Source organism: Zeus faber, assembly GCF_960531495.2.
Source record: "Zeus faber genome assembly, chromosome: 10".
In the NCBI taxonomy this organism is placed as follows: Eukaryota; Metazoa; Chordata; class Actinopteri; order Zeiformes; family Zeidae; genus Zeus; species Zeus faber.
In genome coordinates, this window is record NC_137199.1 from 14,659,808 (window position 1) to 14,682,307 (window position 22,500).

At 44.4% G+C, this 22,500-nt stretch overlaps 2 protein-coding genes across 2 annotated transcripts in view; both read right to left on the reverse strand.

The window, feature by feature from the left end:
- The window catches only part of p2rx3a (purinergic receptor P2X, ligand-gated ion channel, 3a), a gene marked incomplete at both ends in the record, with an annotated part of 5,425 nt that extends 4,412 nt beyond the window's left edge, over positions 1 to 1,013 (reverse strand). The window contains one exon of the mRNA XM_080008138.1: positions 880 to 1,013. Within this exon, the coding sequence (XP_079864264.1) occupies positions 880 to 1,013 (134 nt within the window). The remainder of the gene's footprint in view (positions 1 to 879) is intronic.
- A 2,552-nt stretch (positions 1,014 to 3,565) lies between these two features.
- ssrp1a (structure specific recognition protein 1a) lies at positions 3,566 to 21,012 on the reverse strand. The gene is made up of 18 exons (XM_080008401.1): positions 20,981 to 21,012; positions 20,141 to 20,220; positions 18,719 to 18,904; positions 14,532 to 14,637; positions 14,056 to 14,249; positions 11,936 to 12,036; positions 11,586 to 11,715; positions 11,376 to 11,479; positions 10,896 to 11,024; positions 10,546 to 10,767; positions 10,234 to 10,306; positions 8,388 to 8,520; positions 6,734 to 6,779; positions 6,462 to 6,597; positions 5,750 to 5,917; positions 4,757 to 4,887; positions 4,439 to 4,661; positions 3,566 to 4,063 (listed from the first exon to the last, which is right to left on the reverse strand). The coding sequence occupies exons 2-18, from the start codon at positions 20,192 to 20,194 to the stop codon at positions 4,001 to 4,003; spliced, it is 2,199 nt and encodes a 732-aa protein (XP_079864527.1). The 5' UTR covers positions 20,195 to 20,220; positions 20,981 to 21,012; the 3' UTR covers positions 3,566 to 4,000.
- Between the last annotated feature and the right edge of the window lie 1,488 nt (positions 21,013 to 22,500).

Below are 22,500 nucleotides of genomic sequence, written 5' to 3' on the forward strand. Positions count from 1 at the left end.
GATAATTTAATTGTGTATAATGCCAAATGAGTCTCGTTTCACAGTTCTGCTCCGACTGAGGCTGTCGTCTCATATTCATTTTCAAGAATCTCGTCTTCCAACGGGCAACTCTGGGCGAAAATTGGGTCATTCCTCTGGCTGTTTCCAATGACATTTATTTTATTTTTATTTTTTTAACCATACTACACTACGTCAAAAAATGTCAAAATATATCACGCAGAAAAACGTCCAAAAACGACATCCTATACTTTGTCGCAAAATGTGACTGGATCTGTCAAAATGTACTTCATGGAAAAACTTCCAAAAAAAGGCAAAATATACTAGGCTGAAAAAGTCCAAGAACGACATACTATACTATCGCTTTTGGAAGTTTTTCGGAGTGCTATGTTTTGACGTTTTTCGACATATTATAGTCTGTTGTTTGTGGACGTTTTTATTTCTTACCCTTTTGACGGTACTTACTGTTTTTGATTAAAGACACATTTTGAGACTTCACTTCCAGGAGAATTCCTCATTGAAATGCACATTTGACAGCGGGGAAGTCCTCCAACAAGTCGTTCAAATGTAACAAAGGCCTTGTCCGAGGAACTTCCTTCGCTCTTTTTGATTTTATTTCATTGTTTTGTCTGAAGGTGAAAGGAGAGACTCCCGGAGCACATCCTGCACTTCCTTTTCGTCTACGCCTGGAACCCATTTTTGTAGGGAACGATTCTCTCACACTTTGACCGGTTACCAACCGGAAATGACGGCGGACGGCTCCGAAACGCAACATCATGCGCGCAGAGAAAGTCTCGTGAAACCCTGCACACGCACGCACACACATGCACGCACACGCGCACACACACACACACACACACACACACACACACACGGACTGACCAGACAAAGTAGACGATGATGAGCAGCTGCACGATACGGTTGATGATCCCCACGGACCAGCTCTTCACCACCACCGACTTGGTGGTCTCGTATGTGAAGAAGTCGGTCACGCATCCCCACACCAGGGAGGCCATGGCTGCTTGATCGGCCCCGATTTCAGCTCCCTACGGCACCGGCGGCGGGGGTGGGGAAGAAAAACTCACTGGATGAAAAATCAACGCTGTCTTTTATCTTGCTTTTATTTTTCTCCTCTCTCTCTCTCCCTCTCTCTCTCTCTCTCCGTGTGACGGCCTCTGTCGATCTGATGCGAGTCTGACCCGGGGAAGACACCTTACACCCCCTCCCCTCCCTCATCGCCTCCGTCACCGTCGTGATTGGTTTGAGACGGAGCAGGGCCTCCCCTTCTTCCTGGCCAGAAAGACGGTTCCTTCGCTCTCCCTCACCGACACACCCTCTCTCTCTCTCTCTCTCTCTCTCTCCCTCCCTCGCTCGCTCTCTCTCTCTCTCTTCACCACAAATCCCACTCTGTCCATCTCTCTCCGGCTCATTAGCATCATGCACTTTAAACCGGCTCACACACACACGCTCATTCTTTTATTCCCCCCAATTTCACCACAATGCAAACTTTTGCTTCCGCAGATCCCCCGCCCGCCGCTCACTCTCCACTTTCATTTAAAATTCCTTGTAGGTTTTAAAGTTGATTTTTTTTTTTGTGTGTGTGTGTGTGTGTGTGGGGGGGGGGGCATTTTTAGCGCCATGTTAAACGTACTGAGGCCTTTGGGACCACAGCAGCTCACTCCTCAATTATCTGTTTGAAAGCCTCAAAAATCAATGACGCAAATCAAAGCAGCCAGACTGCCTTTAAAGACCCCACATAATACGTGGTAAGTCAAATATGCAGCATCAGCTGCCGTCTTGTGGTAGCAGATACTGCAGACACGACCTAACTTTTGAGTTTTGCGCTTTTTTTTCAGGGGTCGAGGTTCGAATATCTCCATTTTGGACAAGGTTATACAAAGTTTGAATATACATAAGAATTTTTTTTTTTATTTTTTTTTTGGACAACCATGTAAATGCGGTGAGACACAATACCGCCACATTAAGAGGCACCGTGTGCCGCGCGGCCTCCAGCGCCAGCGTGATAATGTTATAATGGACTAAGCGTCGGGTGGCTGTTTGAGGATGTATGTGCCAGGGGGCCGTGTCGGAAGATGTCCTCTCTCTCTCTCTCTCATTTTTTTTGTCTAAGTGGTTCCATTATGTTTGTGGTCAGTTAGCAGTAACACTATGCAGGACGAGCGATGGGCATTAACACTCTTTGGATTGGCAACGCAATTAGACGCCGCACATGCGTGGGGGGTCCACGCGAGGCCCTCTGCAGCGGCACGCGTGTTCCGGCAAACGACCTGAAATGTATACGTCCCAGACAAATCTAAGTCGCAAGTGTAGGAAATATGGGTGGGGATGGAGTGTCCTTTTAATGTGATTTTTGTGAAAGGGGAAACCAGGGTAGAAGCGATCATCATCATAACCATCATCACACAGGAAATGATCAGGGTGAACACTCACACTTTCTCTCACACACACACACACACTGATGACCATTTGAACCAGACACCCATGTGCTTCTTATGTACTCCACCGGATTTTCTTACATGTAAAAAAAATGCATGGGGGTTATTTTCAAAACACGGACCGGCGGCGGTGGAGATATCGATGCCGGGTTGGGCGGAGGGGGTATCTTATCGCCGATAAACCAGTAACCACTCCACGCAGGTTGGAAGACATCATTTCCAGCTCTTAAAAACCACTGTCCCTAATATCGCGGCCCTTTCACAAACCACCGTCTCCCTCGTCCTTTGCAAAGATCTGCATTCGACTGCCTCCTTCCCAGGCCCGATGAACACTTTCTGACCGCGCGGCCTGGTTAAATGAGCTTGATAAAGGGCCCTGTGGGCCCGCGAGGAACTTCAGAAGCGGACGTAGGAGTCTTCAGCGACACATATCAGGCAAGGGGGAGGTCAGCACTGCGGACGTTCTCTCTTGGCGGGCGAGCGACTGGGACGGTCACAATCCAGCCAATGTCGGGCCTCAATAAGCTACGAAATGCAGTTGCGCTAAAGCGCTTTCAGATGTTTTTATGTGCAGAAGGCAAATCATATGCGTCCCCTCGACCGTGTCAGTGTACGTGGGAGAGAAATCTGCGTTTTATTTATTAGTGTGTTAGTGCACACACACACACGGAGCCTTACAAAGCCTGAGCGATGTTTTTGTTTTGACAGTGCATGTGTCATATCTATTGCTACCATTTTGTTGACTTTGTTTTGCTCATTTTTCCACATCTTGTTTTTATCATATCTGCGTCATAGGACACTTCGTTGTAGTGACACTGTACATCTGTGGATTACACAACCAATTATTTTTTCCCCCATTACACACTGTAAATAATAACTCGGCATTACCCACTGCACATGGTACATTACCTACATATTTTGCTAGTATATATATATATTTTTTTTTATTATTTTGTTTTTATATTTTGTTTTGCAACAGCACTTGGATGACTGCATGAAGAAAAAGTTATTTTGTTCAAAGATTTACACACGTTATAAAAAGGTTTGTTTATTCAGTCTGAAAACAAGACAAAAGAAAAAACAAAAACAAAAAAAACAAAAAACACCAACACACTGAGCATTTTAAATTCTCTACACAGAAAAACATAAAGAGCTACTCATTTTCCTCTACCTCTTACACAACTTCCATCTAATATCTGCTGCACCTCCCTCAGTGCTGTTCGACTACAATCACCACCATAAGGTGCCGTGAAAGCAGCCCCGATAGAATTATGGGTAATGTGGTACACCAGTATACCACTGTTTCATTGGGTTGACAACTCGAAAACAATGTCAAAATTTACATGAACCCCAGCCCTGAAAAAAACAACAATGAAAAAAAAATAAAATAAACGAAAGTCGTCTGTCTTATCTTCCAGTCCATTAGTCGGTGCACGTGATGTTTGGTGGGGTGCACGCTGAGGGAGGAGTACAAAAGACTTGGTCCTTGAGTATCTGAGTGTGAATGCGACGGTTGGTATGCGCGTTGTGTGTGTTTGCACGTCCATTTAGTCAGACTCCTCCGAGCTGGGGGGCGTGGTCATGGCCTCCTCCTCCTCCTCGTCAGACTCCTGGCGGAGGGAGAGGAAGAGGAAAAGCGTCACTGTCTACTGACAAAGCACGGGGACGGGCATAGAGATGGCAGCAACAATTGATATTTTGATATTTATTTTTTATTTCAGACAAACAAAACAAAACCTTCAGCAAATTCTCAACAAAAATGCCTGAAAAGGAGCAGGAAGCATGTATGTAGTCATTTTCTCCTACTTTCTATGTATAATTTTTTATTTAACTTTTAACTTCAATAACGTTAATTTATTAAAATCTTAAAAAAAGGATAAAAATAAAATCATTTTTGTTGAACTAGAAATCAAAACATTTTAATAAAATAAAAATACAAATAAAAATAATAAATTAGAGCAAGATCGGCCATTTCAAGGCGTCACCTTTTTACTCTTGGATTTGGTCTTTGATTTGCTCTTGCTCTTGCTCTTGCTCTTCTTGCGCTCGGCGTCCGACGAGCTCTCCTCGCTGGTCTCGATGAACTCCCGGCTCTTGAAGCTGTCGTTGGCGCCGCCGCCGCCGCCGCCCCGCTCCTTCTCCTTCTCCCCGCCGGTCGACTTCCTCTTCTTCTCCTCCTCCTTCTTGCCTCCCTTCTTCTTGCCCTCCCTGTTTGGGTAGAATAGGGACATAGCGAAATTAAAGTGAACAGCCCCAGGAGGGTGTGTATACGTGTGTGTGTGTGTGTGGGTGGTGGGCCTTACTTCTTGGACGCTGAGGAAGAACCTCCTCCTCCTCCTCCTCCTCCTCCTCCTCCTCCTCCTCCGCTCTCCTTGTACTCCATCTTGGCCTTGTCGTACTGCTTCTTAGCCTCCCCGGCCTTGCCCTCCCACTCCTGAGATCCCCCGAGAGACGGGCGCAGAGGGCGGAGGGACGGGGTGGGATGACAGAGAGAGGCTAGTCATCTTGTGGCCATCTCCATACTTTGTTTGGAAGTTATGTAACCGTTCTCCAGTTCAACTAAGCACCACCGCAGCCAAAAGTGGATTGAACTATTTAATTTCTCTATTACATCGAAGTTGTTTGGTGAAATGTTTTTGGAATGCATCATGACGGGATTCTGAAAAGTTGGTAGCAATTATAAGCATCTATAAAATAGCAAATTATTGATGAAGGCTTTTATCGCGAGCCATCTCATCGCCATTAGTTATAATAGATATCCTATCTTGAACTTTGCTGTCGAAATTGAATCAAAGCGCGAGATCAGGCCCAGCACCCAGCCTTCAAAGTTATTTTGCAATTGCTGACTGACTGAGATGTCTGCCGGCCGCTCTGGTTTACGTGAAGTGTATTTCATTGTATTCACGCTCATTCATTCGTAGCCTTGTTGGGATTGCGTCGGCCACGTAGTAGAGATGTAACAAACAGGCCACTTCAAGCACATTTCAAGGAAAAACAAAAATAAAGAAATATTGAATGAAACAGTGACTATTGCCTAAAAATATAGTGTTAGCAAATTTTTTATTTTTTTGTCTTTTTTGCAATAATGTTGTTTTCTGTGTGTACCTCAGAAAAAGTAGAGATTTGGTTTTGCAGTAGGTCATGAAGTTTCAAACGAGCACGTATTTATATTCCTCTCCGGGGCTGGTAAAGTAACCCAACGCCAAAAAACAAACAAACAAAAAAAAAAAAACCAACAACAACGAAAATGTACGACAGTAAGCGACAACATAACAATAACCAAGTAGCGCCCCCACCTCCTTCTCCTCCTTGCCAAGCTGCCTCCACATCTCGCCGGCCTTCTTGGAGATCTCCGTGACGGAAATGCCCGGGTTCTCCGACTTGATGCGCTCGCGGCTGGCGTTGAGCCACAGCATGTAGGCGCTCATCGGCCTCTTGGGGCCGCCGGCGTTTTTCTGCTTCTTCTGCGTCGGCGGACGCGGGAAGGACGAGGGGTTAAAGTGGCGGGAACATTCGGTAGTATCGCATCCAGTGCACCGAGCCGTAGCGAATCCTCCGATACGAGGCTCGCGGTTCATTTACAATGACAAATAAACGTAAAAAATAAAAATAAAAAATAAAAATAAAAAGATTCTTCAGATTCACTCTGAACTTGACGTAATGAAGTCGTTTTAACTGTGTGATATTTAACTGTGATGTCACTGCAGATGAGGTAGTGCGGCATGATGTCAACAAAAAAAAAATCAGGTCAATCAAACAAATTACAGTGACATCGTGTATCTAATACCCATGTCGTTTTCATGTCAGCATTAATGACAGTGTGTCACAGAATTGTTATTGTTTTTTGTCAAAATTATGTTGTTTTTTTTAAAGCAGTTTATGACCTCAAGTATTTCTAAATAAGCGAATAAAAAAAAATTGGAGTGAAACATTTCAAAAGAGTCCGGGCCGCCCCTTCGCTCCCCAAACTCAACCCCATTCTCAGCGTCGGTCGGCTCGTCCGCTCACCTCTTTGCGCGGCTTTCGCTCCTTCTTCTCCTTCACCACCTTGGGTTTCTTGGCCTTCTTCTTCTTGCTGTCGTCGTCGTCGCTGTCGTCGTCGCCGCCCTCGCTGCTGTCGCTCGCCGAGGCGTTGCTGTCGTACCTGGTGGTCAGAAAAAAATAAATAAAAGCTAAAAATCAAAACCGTGTGCAGGCGACCGACAGAGAACGTTTTGAAAATGAAATGACAGCAAAGGTCGAGAAACAGATTAAACAAATGAAGAAATAAATCGACGTACTCCTCTGCAATGTCGTCATCCTCCTCTCCGGGGTTGAAAGACTCGTCTAAAAAGTGAAGAATCACAAAATAAAGAGACATGTTCTGTATATCAACACAATTAAAACCACCAGTCACGCTTTATCACCGTTGCTCCAGACTGGAAGGCATTGGTCTGAATTGACTACACAGCTAACTGACGCACTAAATAATGCTGCACAATCACAAAGGCGTTCTTGTCACTACCTTCTTCCTTTACCGTTTTTACACCAAAATTAACATGTATATGCAGGTTGTTTTTTTTCTAAACAAGAGTAAACCCCCTAAAAATCGGCGATGGCTCCATTCCCATTGCCAGTAGATGAGTTTCCTTTCTTTTTTTTTTTTTTTTTTTCCTGGTGTGCCACATTCAAGGTCACCAACACGTGGGAAAATGAGCCCAGTCAGGTTTCCAGTGTGATTGGGGGCGGGGGGCAGTAGAAAGCAGCCTGGAGTTTCCACATCGGGCCCGGTCCTTGGACCGTGGGGAGTGGAGACGCTCCTCCGGCTCGGAGGCCTGCGGGGAGCGCGGAGGTAGAGCGGTGCCCACCGAGGGGTCTGTACACTCAAAACAGTTCCCGGTCCCACACGCAGGAAAAAGTCAGTAATTTCTGATTTGGGATTCTAAATGAGATATGAAATAATCGAATGACACGCGGATATTCCCGTCTGTTTAAGCGGCAACGCACATATGAGCCGCGTAGTGAAACGACGTTTCATTTCAGACGAGGCTTTGTCATCGTCTCGCTCTGTCAGACTGCCTTCGCGTGTGGTCAAATCGCGCAGCTCTCTCGCGTTTTAATAGCTCGATATCTAATTCATCACGCTTCATTTATTTATTCAAGCCTACAATCTCAAGCGCACGGGAAGAAACACATTCGGCAAAATGGTTTCATTTTCAAACGTCACGCTAAAACTACTCATTTAATTATTTCCATTATAACAGGTGATTGCTTTGAATGTCACAAAATTGTTGAATAAACGTTGGTGCAGGCTATAAGGCCGAGCCCAAAACATGGTAAAGAAAGAATTTCAAACATCTGTCTCCGCTCCCCGCAATTGTGGTGCTGAAAGGACACGGCGCCGGTTTGTACATGTACAAACTAAGGATGTAAAAATGTGCCAACTAAATGACCCACTGTCGTCTGTGTTCTCCATGTTAACAGTAAAATTGTAAATAGATTATTTTTTCTGAAAAACGTAGTTTTCCAAAATAACCTATTCAAATGTACAAAGTAAAATAGAAAAGTAACGGTACTGTTTTCCAAAGGGGGGAGGGAGAGAATGTACACCTGCACCGCCGCGGCTGTGTGCGCTGCAGGCGTTTCACTTTTCTTTTTCTGCTTGAAAATGGCAACGTCGCATAAGATTCTGAGGGTCGCACCAAAGCCCGCAGCGCAATGAAAGTGACAGTGAAGATGAAGATCCCGGGAATCGGAACGAAAGATTCTGGGGCTCGCTTGTGGAATCTGCTGGCACACAGGAGCAGGTAAAGGCTTCGTCATCAGCATTCCTGGTCCTGTCTTATATACGGTCAGTGCTTATGCCAAAGCAAACGTGTGTACCCCGCTACTTAACATGCCATGGGAAATCGACCCGTGAGTCTTCTGATTTGGCTGCCATGGGACGCCACTCACCGCTCTCGCCCTCCGACTCCTCGCTGTCGTTGCCCTCCTCCCTGATCTTGCCCTCGGCCTTCATCCTCTCCAGGTAGGCATCGTGCTGGTCTTCGTCCGAGTCGCTGTACTCGTCGTTCTTGCCCTTCATGCCCTGCAAAGCACGAGCAGGCGGTCACAACTCACAGCCCTCATGCAACGGCACATCAATAACTTCCCGCAGCCGCTAATGGAGTTGAGGAGCTCAGTTCCTACAGAGGACTCAGTAAAGACTTTTCCATTTGGACGACCACTTTCCTTTTAACCCTCACCCCAGTTGAGATAAGACACTATCACACTTGTGCCAATTGCTGATTATATTGCTGCTACTTTATCCACTCTCTTACCAGGCTGCGCAAAAAGTGTTTACTTTAGTGAATTCTACTCACAACAGCTTAGAGCTGCATTAAGCAAGATTCAAGGAAATGATAGTTGATGTAAACAAACTCCCCATTTTTACGTTAGATAGGAACCATGAGTTCTGCACTGCTTACAACTTAATAGCCAGTTGGCTCTGGCGGACCGTCAAAAACACGGTTAGCCGAAAAAGCACATGTAGTGGGAGATTGGGAATTCTCAGGGCGAGCCGCGGTATTTAGCAATCCTTCTCATTACTGGGAGTCTCGTGATTCAATTTCATGGCCATAAACATTGCTTAATGCAGCTTTAACACTGTTACTGCTAGTGTGGGTGGGCGAGGTAAGTTCAAATGTAATGTCACTTTGCGTAACAACACCAGACCCCCTCCCCGATTGGCTGTTTTCATTCTACTTTTTATTTATTTATTTTGTGTTATAGACCAGCAGCAGGGCAGGAGAGAGGTCACGCCGATTCATTCTAAATGACCTCCCCCGCTGACGCTGTTGCCGCGGCGACAGGGAACCTCACCACCAAATTATACCAGGGGTACGGGATTGCCTACGATGATGGGACAGACCGTGTTTGAAGGGTTAAGAAAAACGCACAGCGTAGAAGCCTGGCGGGGTGTACATTAGTCAGAAGGGATGCAGACAAGAGGCAGAAAACACTCTCCCCGGCCCCAGAGAGACGGACAGATTCAAGTTCCATGATTAGTAGGAGAAATCACTCTTTTTTTTTTTTTTTTTTGTCAGGTGAATCACAGCAATCAACCAAACAACCTGACCACACGGAGACACGTCCGACACACACACTCTGACACGCTCTCTTACGCTCAGCCTCACGTAGCTACTCAAGAGTCCTGCACCGGTTTGGGTACTCGTCTAAACATGTCCTGGCGGGTAGTTCAAGAAAGTTAACGTTTTAATAAATCGTAATATGTTTGAAAAAATGGCGGATATTAAAATTAAATTGATGCAAGGGGACTAAAAAATTGTATTGGGAGTACAACAATGTCTAAAAAATAACCATTGGTAACCACGTCTTTAGTTTTATGTTAAAGAAAATAAATTAATTAAAATTACATTTAAAAACCTATGAATGCTAGGTTACGGTGTGGGTCTCATTAATTTCAGATGGGCCAGGTTACCTTTCTGTTTTCAATATAGATCGTAAAGGTTTCGGTTGAGGTAAGAAAAGAAAAAGCCTGTGCAGGACCCTAAGCTACACGCAACAACAACAAACAAAAAAAAACAAAAACAAAAAAAAAACACCATGCAAGCAGTAATCACTCCAAACCACTTTTAGGCGAACGCCCATGACCATACCCACCTTCTTCTACCAGGGGTACAAGGACAAACACACAGGACAAGTGTGAGATATAAATATATGGAAATACAAATACATGGAACACAGTATAATAAAACTGGTACAGGTACTTGGAGAACAAAAAACACCTAAAACGCATTACCTCTTTGAAGCCTCTGTTCTTGATGTTAAGCTTCTTGGCATTGACAAAGTCAAACAGCTTGCCATACTCCTCTCTAGGGGGGGGGAAAGGGGAGACATTACTCATGTGCACATTTATGGATTTTCTTTTTTCCCCTCATCAATTGGGTAATGAGATTACTGACAAATGCTTCAGCTGTTTGAAAAGTTGCCCCTCTTGCGTTTAGTAACCCCTCCTGCCACAACCTCTCAAAGAGGTAACAGAAACTGAGGCTGATACACGATGGCAAAAAAGAGTGACCCGAAGGAGAGGAAAACACCCGGCTGCGCTGACCTCTCGATGCTGCTGAAGGTGTACTGGTTGCCCTGCTTGGTCTCGATCTCAAAGTCGAAGGAGCGCGTGGTGGTGGTGCCTCTGGCGAAGTTGACGCAGGAGATCTCCTCGAAGCGCAGGTGCACGGGGGGCTTGTGCACGTAGATGAAGCCCCTCTCCAGCGGGTAGAGGAGCCCCGACGACGCCTTGTAGGAGCAGGTGATGCACTGGGCCCCGGAGTGGCTGAGAGACGAGGGAGAATGTCACAAGAAAGCAATTTTAAAGCGTAGAGGTAGATAGTCTATGGAACAATTGGGGGCAAATGCGTTAACATTTTTTTTTTTTTTTTTTGCATTTTGCAGGTTGCGTACCCCTGGAAGTTTCCAGGCACAGTTATCTTGCGGTTGACCAGGGCCTTCATCACCCTGCTGACCATCTCATAGAGGGAGCCCGACATGTTCTTGTTGAGCTTGCCCTCGAACTTGCGCTCCACATCTTCCCTATAAGAAGCCGAAATAGTGACGAAGTCAGCGCAGATGCAACAACAAACATCCCTCAAAGCCCCTAAAGCCTCCATGTACCCAGATACACTGATCTTTATTGATACCGCCCTTGATCACAGTTTGTTAGGGCTATCACGATCATGGAAAGAGAATTGTCATAATCACCATGAATAATTTGTATTTTTTGTTCATTTCATGTCACTATCATAAGACACGAAGAATCAACATTATTGAAATGATGGCTGGAGATATAACCAACTGCAGAAAGGAATAACAGCCTTTCTGTTTCACAGCCCTACGTGACCCACGGGAGCAGGCAGACAGGCTGTCGGCTGAGGTCGCACATACTCGCTCATGTTGAGGGTGAGGCTGATGTCCTCCTCCTTGGAGAAGAGTAGGATGAGGAAGTGGTAGCGGGTCTGACCCTGCTTGATTGGAGGATCCAGACTGATCTATGGAGACAAGGAAGGGCGGGGGTTACATAAACGCAAGAATTTGAAATCTGCAAGAAAAGACACTCGTCTGCACATTCGTCAAGTGTGACAAAATGGCACCTACCACAAAGAACATCTGCCTCTGGTCTTTGTGTGGCAGCAGGAATAGACGCAGCACAGTCGTGTAGGGGATCTTGTAGTCAAACGTCTTACCGTGAAGATGGAGGAAGGACGGGTAGATACGGATGTCGTACCTGATGTCGGCAGAGGATGGAAGTCAGAGAACTCGAGTCAAAATAGCTCAGAGAGAGTCAAAGAGGCCGATGAGAGCTTGTGCCCAGAGTTATTTGATCCAGTGAGAGATTTCTACTTTACAAAACTATTGATTGGTTACGTAGATGACAAGATCTCATTTTGTTGAAGCTAGCTCATTTTGTCAAGGTGTCTGTCTTTGTGCGTGTCTTTCTGCTGTACCTTCCCCTGGGTGTGAGGCACTGCAGCTCCTTGAAGATACACACAGCGTCTCCAGTGGCCTGGATCACGTCTGCCTTGGACAACACGTTCTGTGCGAATGCCTGTGGACAAGGACGGGCGCACACACACAAACACACACACATACAAACACACTTTATCAGGTGGGTTAATCTTTTCACGATTCTTTTTCCATGCTGGTTTTTAAAAGGCGGAACTCGCAGCTTGAGCCGGAGCCTTTTTTATTTCATTAGATTCAACATTCATCCAAAATAGGCAAACAAGCGATTTATGAGTCACTTAAATGGGAAATAACATTACACAAAAATGATTAACAGATTTTGATAGTGACAAAGGAGCCAACAAATTACGTCATTTTACACCCCTTCCTTAGAGAGACACCAATAAACCACTAACAGCAAACAGTGGGTAGCTTCTTATTTCTTTGAGATTTTGTTACCTTGTAGGGCTGTATTTTTTTGAATAGGGAAACTTCTTTGGTTGTACTGTTCAGTAACTTACAAAATACTCTTAAATAGAAATGATTGTTCCGCGATTTAAATTTGCACACAAAGGGAGCGGGGCTGGGGGCCGTTGCAACATACAAAGTCTCCCCATGCTTGGCTTTTAATGTTATTACCACTGAGACACTTCTGGATCGTTTTTAAACAAATACTTTATGGGATCACTGACCCGCCAAATCAGCAGCATTCCGGCACCTTCTGATTTACAAATCACAGACTAGCCCATTATTCAAGATCTAATCACACACACACACACACACACACACACACACACACACACACACACACACACACACACACACACACACACACACACACACACACACACACACACACACACACACACACACACACACACACACACACACACACCAGGGGGTGTTTTTTTTTTTCCTTAAATCAAAGCTCCCTCCAGTGGCTAAACAATTAATCAATTCATTTCGAATAAGAATTGATTTGATAATATTTCAAATTTAACCATTAGCTGAGCAATCTGCAGTTTTTTGTTGTAATTGTATCAGCGGGAGTTTCCCGCCCACACGGAGTGTTTGAAAAGCTGGCACATTCGCTGTTGCAGGCCCTCGCCGGAACCAAAGGGGCCAGTCAAGAAAAATATGGCAAAAATATCATACCATATATTACTTTCAGGCAGGATCATGATCCACGATCTAACCATTCTCTCTTTATTTTATTTTTATTTATTTATTTTTAAATCAGATTTAAAATGCATCCAAAATAGGAAAACAAGCTATTTACAAGTTACTTGAATGTAAAAAACATTACACAAAATTTATTTACAGATTTTGATGGTGACAAGGGACTTATCTGCTCAAGTCATTTTATGCCTTTCTTAGAGACACAATAAACCAATAATAGCAAATAGTTTTTCTTTGAGGTTTTGTTACCTTGTAGGGCTATATATATTTATTCTTAAATGGGGAAATTAGTTTTGTTGTACTGTTTATCTAACTTGCAAAATAGTCTTAAATATAATGTAATTATTATTTTTTTAAATTGCAGTCCGAGGGGGCGGGGTCATGTGATTATTCTGTATTTGTATTCATTTACAAAAAAAGTTAGAAAAAAAAGAGGGAGCCGGCTGTCATCGTACGCTGGCAGAGTCGACTCGTTTGTGTCTGTGTTGCCTGTTTCGCCAAACAAAGCAAATAGAAGTAGTATAATTGAATTGTGTGTTTTCAATGGATTCGATTTTCTTTATTTCTGTGGACAAATTAAACAAAATAAGAAAATAAAAAAACCTCCGGTCCCCCTACAAATCTATGGAGGTGTGTGACCTTGCTGCGTCACGTAGGTCCTCACGCGCCGTGGCGCAGCCCCCTGGAGACGCCATGAGCTTTTAAGTTATCAATTAAGACGATTGCTTGTTAAGGTTAACCACTATTGATTAAGAAAATTCATTTAAATTCGCATCTCTAAGGGTTTCCCAAACTTTTCACAAGACCGCTGACTTGTGTTAGTGCTAGAGGCTCGAATCCAAGCCACCAAGACCTACCGAGTGGCCACACGTGACCAGGCCCGGCGTGGGCGTATGCCCGAGTGGCATTTGAAACAACACGTGACAGTCGTGCACCCACACACCTCCACAGGGTCTTGTCCCTCGTCCGACTGGCCGGGGGGCACGTAGAAGCGGACCTCCATGAGGGAGACCTCGGAGTCGTCGTTCTGATGAAACTCCAGGGTGACCTCGTTCTTCCCTGTGGCGCACTGGGACACGCTGGAGAGAGGGATCTCAAACGCTGTGGTGTCGTTGATGTCGAAGGCGAGCAGCGGCCCTGCAGAGAGACAGACAGGATGTGTGGGTTATAACTCTTAGCCCAATCGAAATAAATATAATAATGATTAAAGATTTCAAACACGGAAAGTACAGAAACAAACCATGTCACAGTTTTGTTTTCTGTACCTTGATCCTAAAAATGTATTTGTACAAAGATCTTATTACACCGTAAAATAATTGAACTTCTCCCAAGCTGATAAAAAAATAAATAAAACAATCAGAAACTACGGAATAAAAAAATATATAAATCTGTCTATATCTACTCAACATGTGTGTGTACCTGAGAACTTGGCCGTCCCCCAGTTCCAGCCCTTGACACACATGTCCTTCTCCGTCAGCTCCACCTTGTAGTTGGCCTTGAAAAACTCAGAGATCTTCTCGAGGTCCTAAAGGAAGGAAGGAGAGAGAGAGAGAGGGAGAGAGTCAGAGACTTGAGGAGGAAATAGCACAAAAGCAAGACAACAGATCAAAAGTCGGAACCAAGGGCCAAGTTGGCGAATACCAGAAAACTGCGCGGTTCCGATTTTAGCCAAACAGCTCACCCCGCCCCGTAACGAGGGGCCTAATTAATCAGAGCGCAATTAGAGCTCCGCCCGCAACAGAGCCCCACAGGGGACACCAGGGGTGAAAATAATCCATGGACTCCTGTCTCTCCGGCTCCTCTGCTGACAATCAGTCTGTTTATTTATGCTGCAGCCCTGATTGCAAATGGAGACGATACACATACACAGGGAGACAGATGCTGAGACGTGTGTACACACACACACACACACACACACACACACACACACACACACACACACACACACACACACACACACACACACACACACACACACACACACACACACACACACACACACACACGTGGAAGTGATTGTGGTGTGCGCGCATGTATGTTTAAAAGGGGGATCTGTGGGAAAGAGTTTATGCACCTGGATATCTGCCTGTCTGTGAGGTTATTACAGCCAATTAGAGCCTGCAGAGAGAGGGACCGCTCGTGCGGGTGCATTTACCGACGTCCGTGTTTATTAGCCTGCATTAAGTTGTTGTTTAAGTGCAAAGAGAGCATGTGCGTGCAGATGTGAACCCCTTCCGAGTGCACATTGTACATAAAACCTAAGTGCGAGTCTGCGTGGAAGTGTCCCGCTTGTGTGGTTGTGTAAATTAGTGTGTGCGTGTTCCTTCGTCCTCATCGGGTCTGCTGTGTAGCGTTTTCTTGTCCTCATTACCGTTTTGGCAAGAATGCTGTTGCTGACCTCATTTGATCTCAATAAAAAGAAAAGATCCCTTTAATCTCAACACAATAACAGTTGTTCTCACTTAGCAACGCCCCCCACAACCCAACCAAGTCTGACTTTTATTACTGAACCCTTAATTGATGCACCCTCTCACCAGAACCAGGCTGTCTCTAGCCAATGCCCCGCACAAACTCTTAATCTCTCAGCTGTTAAAACACACTAGTTCTGTTAGCCGTCAACCCATAATACTCTGTTGACATGACTGACATCCAAATGGGAATGCCGCATAAATCTTGTGCCACATCGCTATGACTGTAACCATTACATCCATTAATGAATTACAAACATCATATATTTTGACATCTTGCAATATTTTAAAAGATAAATATTTTCAACTGTAGAGGAAACCTCATTGTTTTATAAAAGTCACATGAAAACAGTTCCTCCTGGAGCTGCCGGGCGACGGGGTCGCATAGGCACCCCAGCACAGCGGGGATAGAGCAAATCCCCCCGCGGGCTCAGACCGTGTGTTCTCACATTTCAACACAGGCCCACATTAGGTGGGACCTCCAGCCAGGACCAGGATTCCTGGCCCCAGGTTCATAAACAATGACATCAGGGCAGGCCATCACTCTGGGACACAGAGGATCCATCTCGGAAGATTCACTGATTAAACCCGGGGGACCGGGCTCTCCTGCCGGGGGGGGGAGGGGCACAGCGACACACCATTGCCACCGTCCTCTGGTCGGGCACCAATAGAACATGCACACGCAGGGTTGTTTGCCTTCACACTGATTGTCCCCATACGCCAAATGGGGAGGGGGGTGGGGGCGGTTAGGGTGACAAAAAAACAAACAAAACCCAACTCCTTCCTCGTCCGGCCAGTGAGCCAGATTGCTCGAGCAGATTGATATAAACACTGACTCACATGAGCCGATGATTACAATGTTTATGGAACACACATGCAAGCGCTGGATTCCCTCATTAATCCCATTAGGAGGTTTTTGGCGACTCTTCCACATGCTGATGCAAAGGTCAAACATGCGGGGAGATTAAACATGCCGCGCGGTTGTAGTCGAGTATGCATGGAGGACGACACACAACCGGCGGCGACATGTTCAGAGGACGCAAGGGATTTCTATGGGAATAACGTCATTTTACCACCTTTAGAACTATTGCATAACATAGGTCAGCATTCTACCTTTGTAATATCAACACAACATGTGAAATGTCTACCGATAGACCTTGTACGATGCAATATATACATAAAAAATAATGAAATTTAAAAAAAATTGCTTTTCTTTCTTTTGACATTTTTCTCCCACACTACTACCAAAAAAAAGTTCCTGCGGGTAAGGTGGTACTTTTTTGGGAGAATGGGACCGTTGGGCAAAGTTGGTAATAAGTGACGACAACATATAGAACGTGATCGTGAACCACACCAACTGCAAAAAATGGTAAACAGCTAATTTATCATTGCTTTACTGGCTGCTCATAGTACTATCTTCCCCTTGCTATGTACTTCTTTTTTTAAATGAAAATGCAAAGCCAAAAAAAAAAAAAAAAGGAAATACAGCAATTGATAGCACGCACTGAAACGATGTATCAAACTGAACAGTCATGTGTTTCACTTCACCCCCTCCCTGGTTCCAGAGAGTGGTTGGAAAGCAACCAAGGACACTTTTAGGGACTGCTAAGGTTCCGGGTCTAAATGCTTCCTCATTTAGTTCCTGCACTGTGGTGGAAAAGCAGCTAAATTAGACACCAGTCCCAAATACGGAGTTTGAAAAAAAAAAAAAAAAAAAAAAAAAAAAGGAAAACAAAATCAGTTTTTTACATAATAGGCCCGGCCACTGTCTGCCTTCAGTGCAGGCTGTAAAATGATGTCTGTAAATAATTTCACCCACAGTCGGCTAAAAACTAGAGCACAGGTAATTTGCATCAACCACTGCCAGCGGGCTTCGATGCAAGAGTCTGTGTTGCTTAGTAATTCTAATCTGGAAATTCATCGTAATTTAGTGCTATTATAGTGTTGACTAACTAGAAATGACAGGAAAAGATATAACAACAAAATACTAACAATGAACATGGATGAATAACAATGAGGAGGATTTAAAGATATGCTGTAATATATTCACGGTAAAAAATAAATTAAAATCCAACATCTGGGACTGATCATTTAGGAAAAAGTTGCTGTTTGACTCTCGGACTCTGCTCGGTCTGCTGCTTCGATATTAAAAAGATAAAGAGTCCCGCCATCAGTGAGGGTTGCTAATTATTTAGCTTGTTCCTTGCAAAATTCCTGCTTTGACTTGAACATGGTTCTAGAGATTGACGGACCAAAGGCTATTGGAAACACAAACACACTGAACTCACTAAATAATGCCTACGTTTAGAAACAATTAAAGCATTTATTTCCTAATTTATCCAATGACTCGACTCAAATGATTCTTGTTTACCCCAGTGCATGCAAGTAAAAAGGCCCATGTTTGAAATGCCTGCAATAACAATGCAGTGAAAACCCCATTCATTTAGCCCAAAAAGAAATCAATTTGGAATTAAATGCGAACTTTAGAGGGCTATACTATACATATGATATACTGTTATGTTCTTTACTTTACTTTACTACATTTTGGCCAAAACAAAAAGGAATACAATTTATGAGAAACACGTTTCATGACAAATTTGGAACAGGGCAATAAGCAGATAACTTCAGGCAGTCAGGCATCAGGCTTTTATCTACTAGGTCTGATGGCAATTTTTTTTTCCCCTGTATAATTTTTTTCCCGTTTGACTTTTCAAACAGATATTTACGTACAGTTATTTTGTAAAATCATTATCATTTGAGATATGGAGCAACAGATGCTTTGTGCGCGGCTAATGAAAAGTTTCATAATGTACGAAAGGTCTACAAACTCAAATACAACAGTGCTACAACTGTAAGCATAGGTTTTGATCTTTTCATCCTTGTCAGAATGGAGTGGTAAAGCTATGGTAAAGATGTTGGATAGAAAGAAAGTGGTGCCATGATCGCTGATCATTTCCCCAAATTACGTAACCAGCAACATTTCGTAACGCTGCAGAAACAAATTACATCCAAGAGCACATATGCACATTGAACAGAGAGTGACGAACTGGTGCATTATTGATATTTATGTTATTAAGCGCTGCACGACACCCAAGAATATGCGCACGGACAGACACAGGTACACAGTCGCGCTCTCACCGTGTCTCTGAAGCCATCGTACTTGTAGACATGGCCGTTGTTGGTGGCCAGTTTGATGCCGTGACCCAAACACACACGCCTCCATTGGGCCAGGTTTAGCTCGCCTGCTGGGATGTTGTCCACCTTGCCCGTCTTACTGCTCTTATAGACCACGTTCTGCTTGCTGAAACGGAGGCGTCCATCATTCTGCAGGGACAAGGACACACACACATACTGTAAGGACTTGTTTAAAAATGTTTGGACTTACAAGTCCTAAATTTAAATGTTTCACTTAAAGTGAAAATCCAAGTAATAACTTTTGATAGTTTAATTTCGTAATTTAACTGTTTTTAAATAGTGCCAGCATGAACAAAGGATGATAAAAAAGGGGTCTGTTGCCTGCAGATCAATAAGGTATACAATGTGCTGATTGCATTCCTTATTCATGTGAGGAATGCAAAGTGCAAATGTTGATATGTAAACTTTTTTTTTGGAGGAGACAGTGACACCATATTCCTCAATTACCCCCTGGGGATCAATCAGGTGTCACCTTATGTTATTCACTGATCAGTCACAACATTAAAACCACCACTAATAACCACTCATATTGTGTAGCTCCCCCTCGTGCTGCCAAAACACCTCTGACCCGTGGAGGCATGGACTTCCCAAGACCTCTGAAGGTGTCCTGTGGTTTCTGGCACCAAGACGTTAGCAGCAGATCCCTTAAGTCCTGGAAGTTATGGGGTGGGGCCCCCATGGATCGGGTTTGTTGTTCCAGCACATCCCACAAACGCTCCATTGGATCGGACCCTAACCCCGGCCATCCACACGATGTAGAAGAAAACATGATTCATCAGACAGGTCACCTTCTTCCATTGCTCCGTGGTCCAGTTCTGATGCTCACGTGCCCATTGTCTGTGTTTTTAGCAGTGGACAGGGGTCAGCATGGACACTCTGACCGGTCTGAACCAGTCGGGCTGGACCTCACTCCCCAAGCACATCAATGAGCCCATGGACGCCCTTGACCCCGTCGCCTGTTGTCCTTCCTTGGACAACTTTTGGTCGGTACTAACCACTGCAAACTGGGAACAAGACTTGCTGTTTTGGAGATGCTCTGACCCAGTCGTCTAGTCATCACAATTTGGTCCGTGTCAAAGTCACTCAGATCCTTACGCTTGCCCATTTTTCCTGCTTCCAACACATCAACTTCAAAAAATTACCGTTCACTTGCTGCCTAATATATCCCACCCCTTGACAGGTGGCCATTGGAACGGGATGAGCAATGTTATTTACGTACGCTGTCAGTGGTTTTAATGTTGTGGCTGATCGGTGTGTACAGGGGTTACGTTAAAAGGGTCCGAGTTTTCTTCTGTACTTTGTCAAAAGTCCAGAGAAATTAGGTGAACAGGGGTCAGTTTAGTTTGCAAGTTTGAAGATACTCACCCAAGACCCTTTCACCTCCTGGTAAATTTCATTAAACTCCAGTGTGTCTCCCATCCCAACCACAGGCAATGATTGTTGTTCTGCACACACACACACACACACACACACAGACAAAAACAAACACCAGATGAAGTATAATCGCAGAAAGAATGTGTGTGTGGAAATATAACAAGAGTTTGTTTGCAATGGGAGACTGCATTTTCTCCCACTCACCACACAACCGACCGTAACAACCTCGTTGTGATCCTCCGTACCAAACAAAGCCGGTGAGTTACACGACTACACTGAATACATGTTTAGGTTGTTTGCTGGTTGTAGGTCTTGATGCTTTTACGTCTTTTATTGTTTTGTTGGGAGCTGCTGTAACGCCGCAACTTCCATCCCTTGGGTGAATCAGTTACCTATCAATCTATGTATCTATCTATCATCATGGCTTAAAGGCTAACTGTTGTGCTAAACCATTCACAACAGCTAAGCTAACAGTTTTCCCCTTCTCTTTTAGTGTGTTTGTTTTGTAGTGTAATACGTCCCGGTGGTTAGCGGCGGACTTCGACTCCCACGTTCACCGGTTAAAAAAAAAAAAAAAAAAGGAAAAAAGAAGAAGCCAGTTTCAAAGCTCCGCCCATAGTAGACACAAAAGTAACAAAATCAAACGCCGGTTTAAACAAGGCCACCGTGGAGAGCATCAAGTCGCGTTCACAGTTAAATGGCACTTAACACAGAGAGCGAGGCGGGTCAGACGCGCTCACGTCGCCGCATCGCCCAAGTATTGGATACAGGAAACGCAAATTAAATACCGACTACAGATTAAAAACACAATTCGCAAACTTCATTCCTTACTGTCAATGTGGTCAGACCTGACTTCGCCTGTTTCCCGCGTGTAGCATCGGGGCCTAGCGCCTACGTCACAGGAAACAATAGCTGTGTGTGTGTATTTACTTCCGGTTGGAGTAAGCCGAGGAGAAATCCTCGTTTCTTTTTCTTGACAAATTTCCTTCGGCTGAATTAAACGCGTCGATTATCATTTATTTTAAAATCATAGTTATACTGTAGCGTGTCATGTACGAGTTTTACAATTTCAAAACGTGTATTTATTTTCTCTGTCGAAAGTCTCCTTCCGCTGACGCCACGCAGGGTAATGTGTAATACAGATAACCTACCACTAGGTGTCGCAAAACCTTAATTATTCACGATATTACGAGGGGGCGCACTAATTGTAAAATAGCTGAACTATTTTGTCATATGAAATATGGATTTTTTTTTTTTTAATAAATGACGTGTCTGAATTAGGAATGATTAAAGCATGCGCATGCTTATCCCTGTCATGTAAACTCATAATCAACAGTTCTGTATTATCTTGCGATGGGAAGAAAAATATAAAACACGAGGGCGACGATTTCATTTAAAAAAAAAAAAAGACAGACGCTTTAAATACATTCAATTCATGAAATATTTCATATAAAAAAAAAAAAAATCAATATCAAGGGCGGGGGGGGGGGGGGGGGGGGTTCCCGCTCATTCTACCTGTGAGCGGTCTCCTTCTATCTGTCTTTTCTTTCTATCTCTTTCTACATTTCTTTTGTTTTAATCTCTATCTCTCTCTCTCACACACACACACACACACACACACACGCACACACACAATCAGGTTGTTTAAATGCACCACGCCAGGTTGCACGTCGGATGACAAGTGGAGGTGAGAGAAGGTGATCGCCCTAATCTCCCCGTCAATAAAACTAACTCCGGTGGAATGAATAGAGCAGGCACGCACTTGTCCTCCTTGTATGTGAAAGAAATAGAGAGAAAGTGCGTGTGTGTGTGTGTGTGTGTGTGGGTGTGGGTGTGTGTGTGTGAAAGAGAGAGAGAGAGAGAAGGAACATTCATTTCGTTCCGAGACGCTCAGGCCCGGTGACCTGGAAGGGGTCTCACCTTTAAAAAAAAAATTAAAAAAAAAAAGACGCAGCAGATTAAAACATCAAACGGCTGAGCCTGCGCGTCTCCGGACGGAACCGCATGCGTTGCGACAAGTCCCGCGGCGGTTACCGCCGGTGCGTCAACTCGGTGAATCACCGGAGGACGATAACGAGGAGGGGAGTTGGAGAGGGGGGGGGGGGGGGGAGAGGGATGGCAGAGGAGGTGAGGAAAGGGAGGAGGGGGTGGAGGAGGAGGAGGAGGAGGAGGGGATGGGGAGACTTTCTCTAAAAAGAGCCGCCGTCAGTCCGTCTGTCACACAGACCACTCGTCAAGCAGAGGGGAGACTAGAATATATCTTTTTTTGTTTTGTTTGTTTTAATATGTAGGGGAGACATTCCACATCTTTCTGTTTTACTATATGTATATATTTACGTATATATATATAT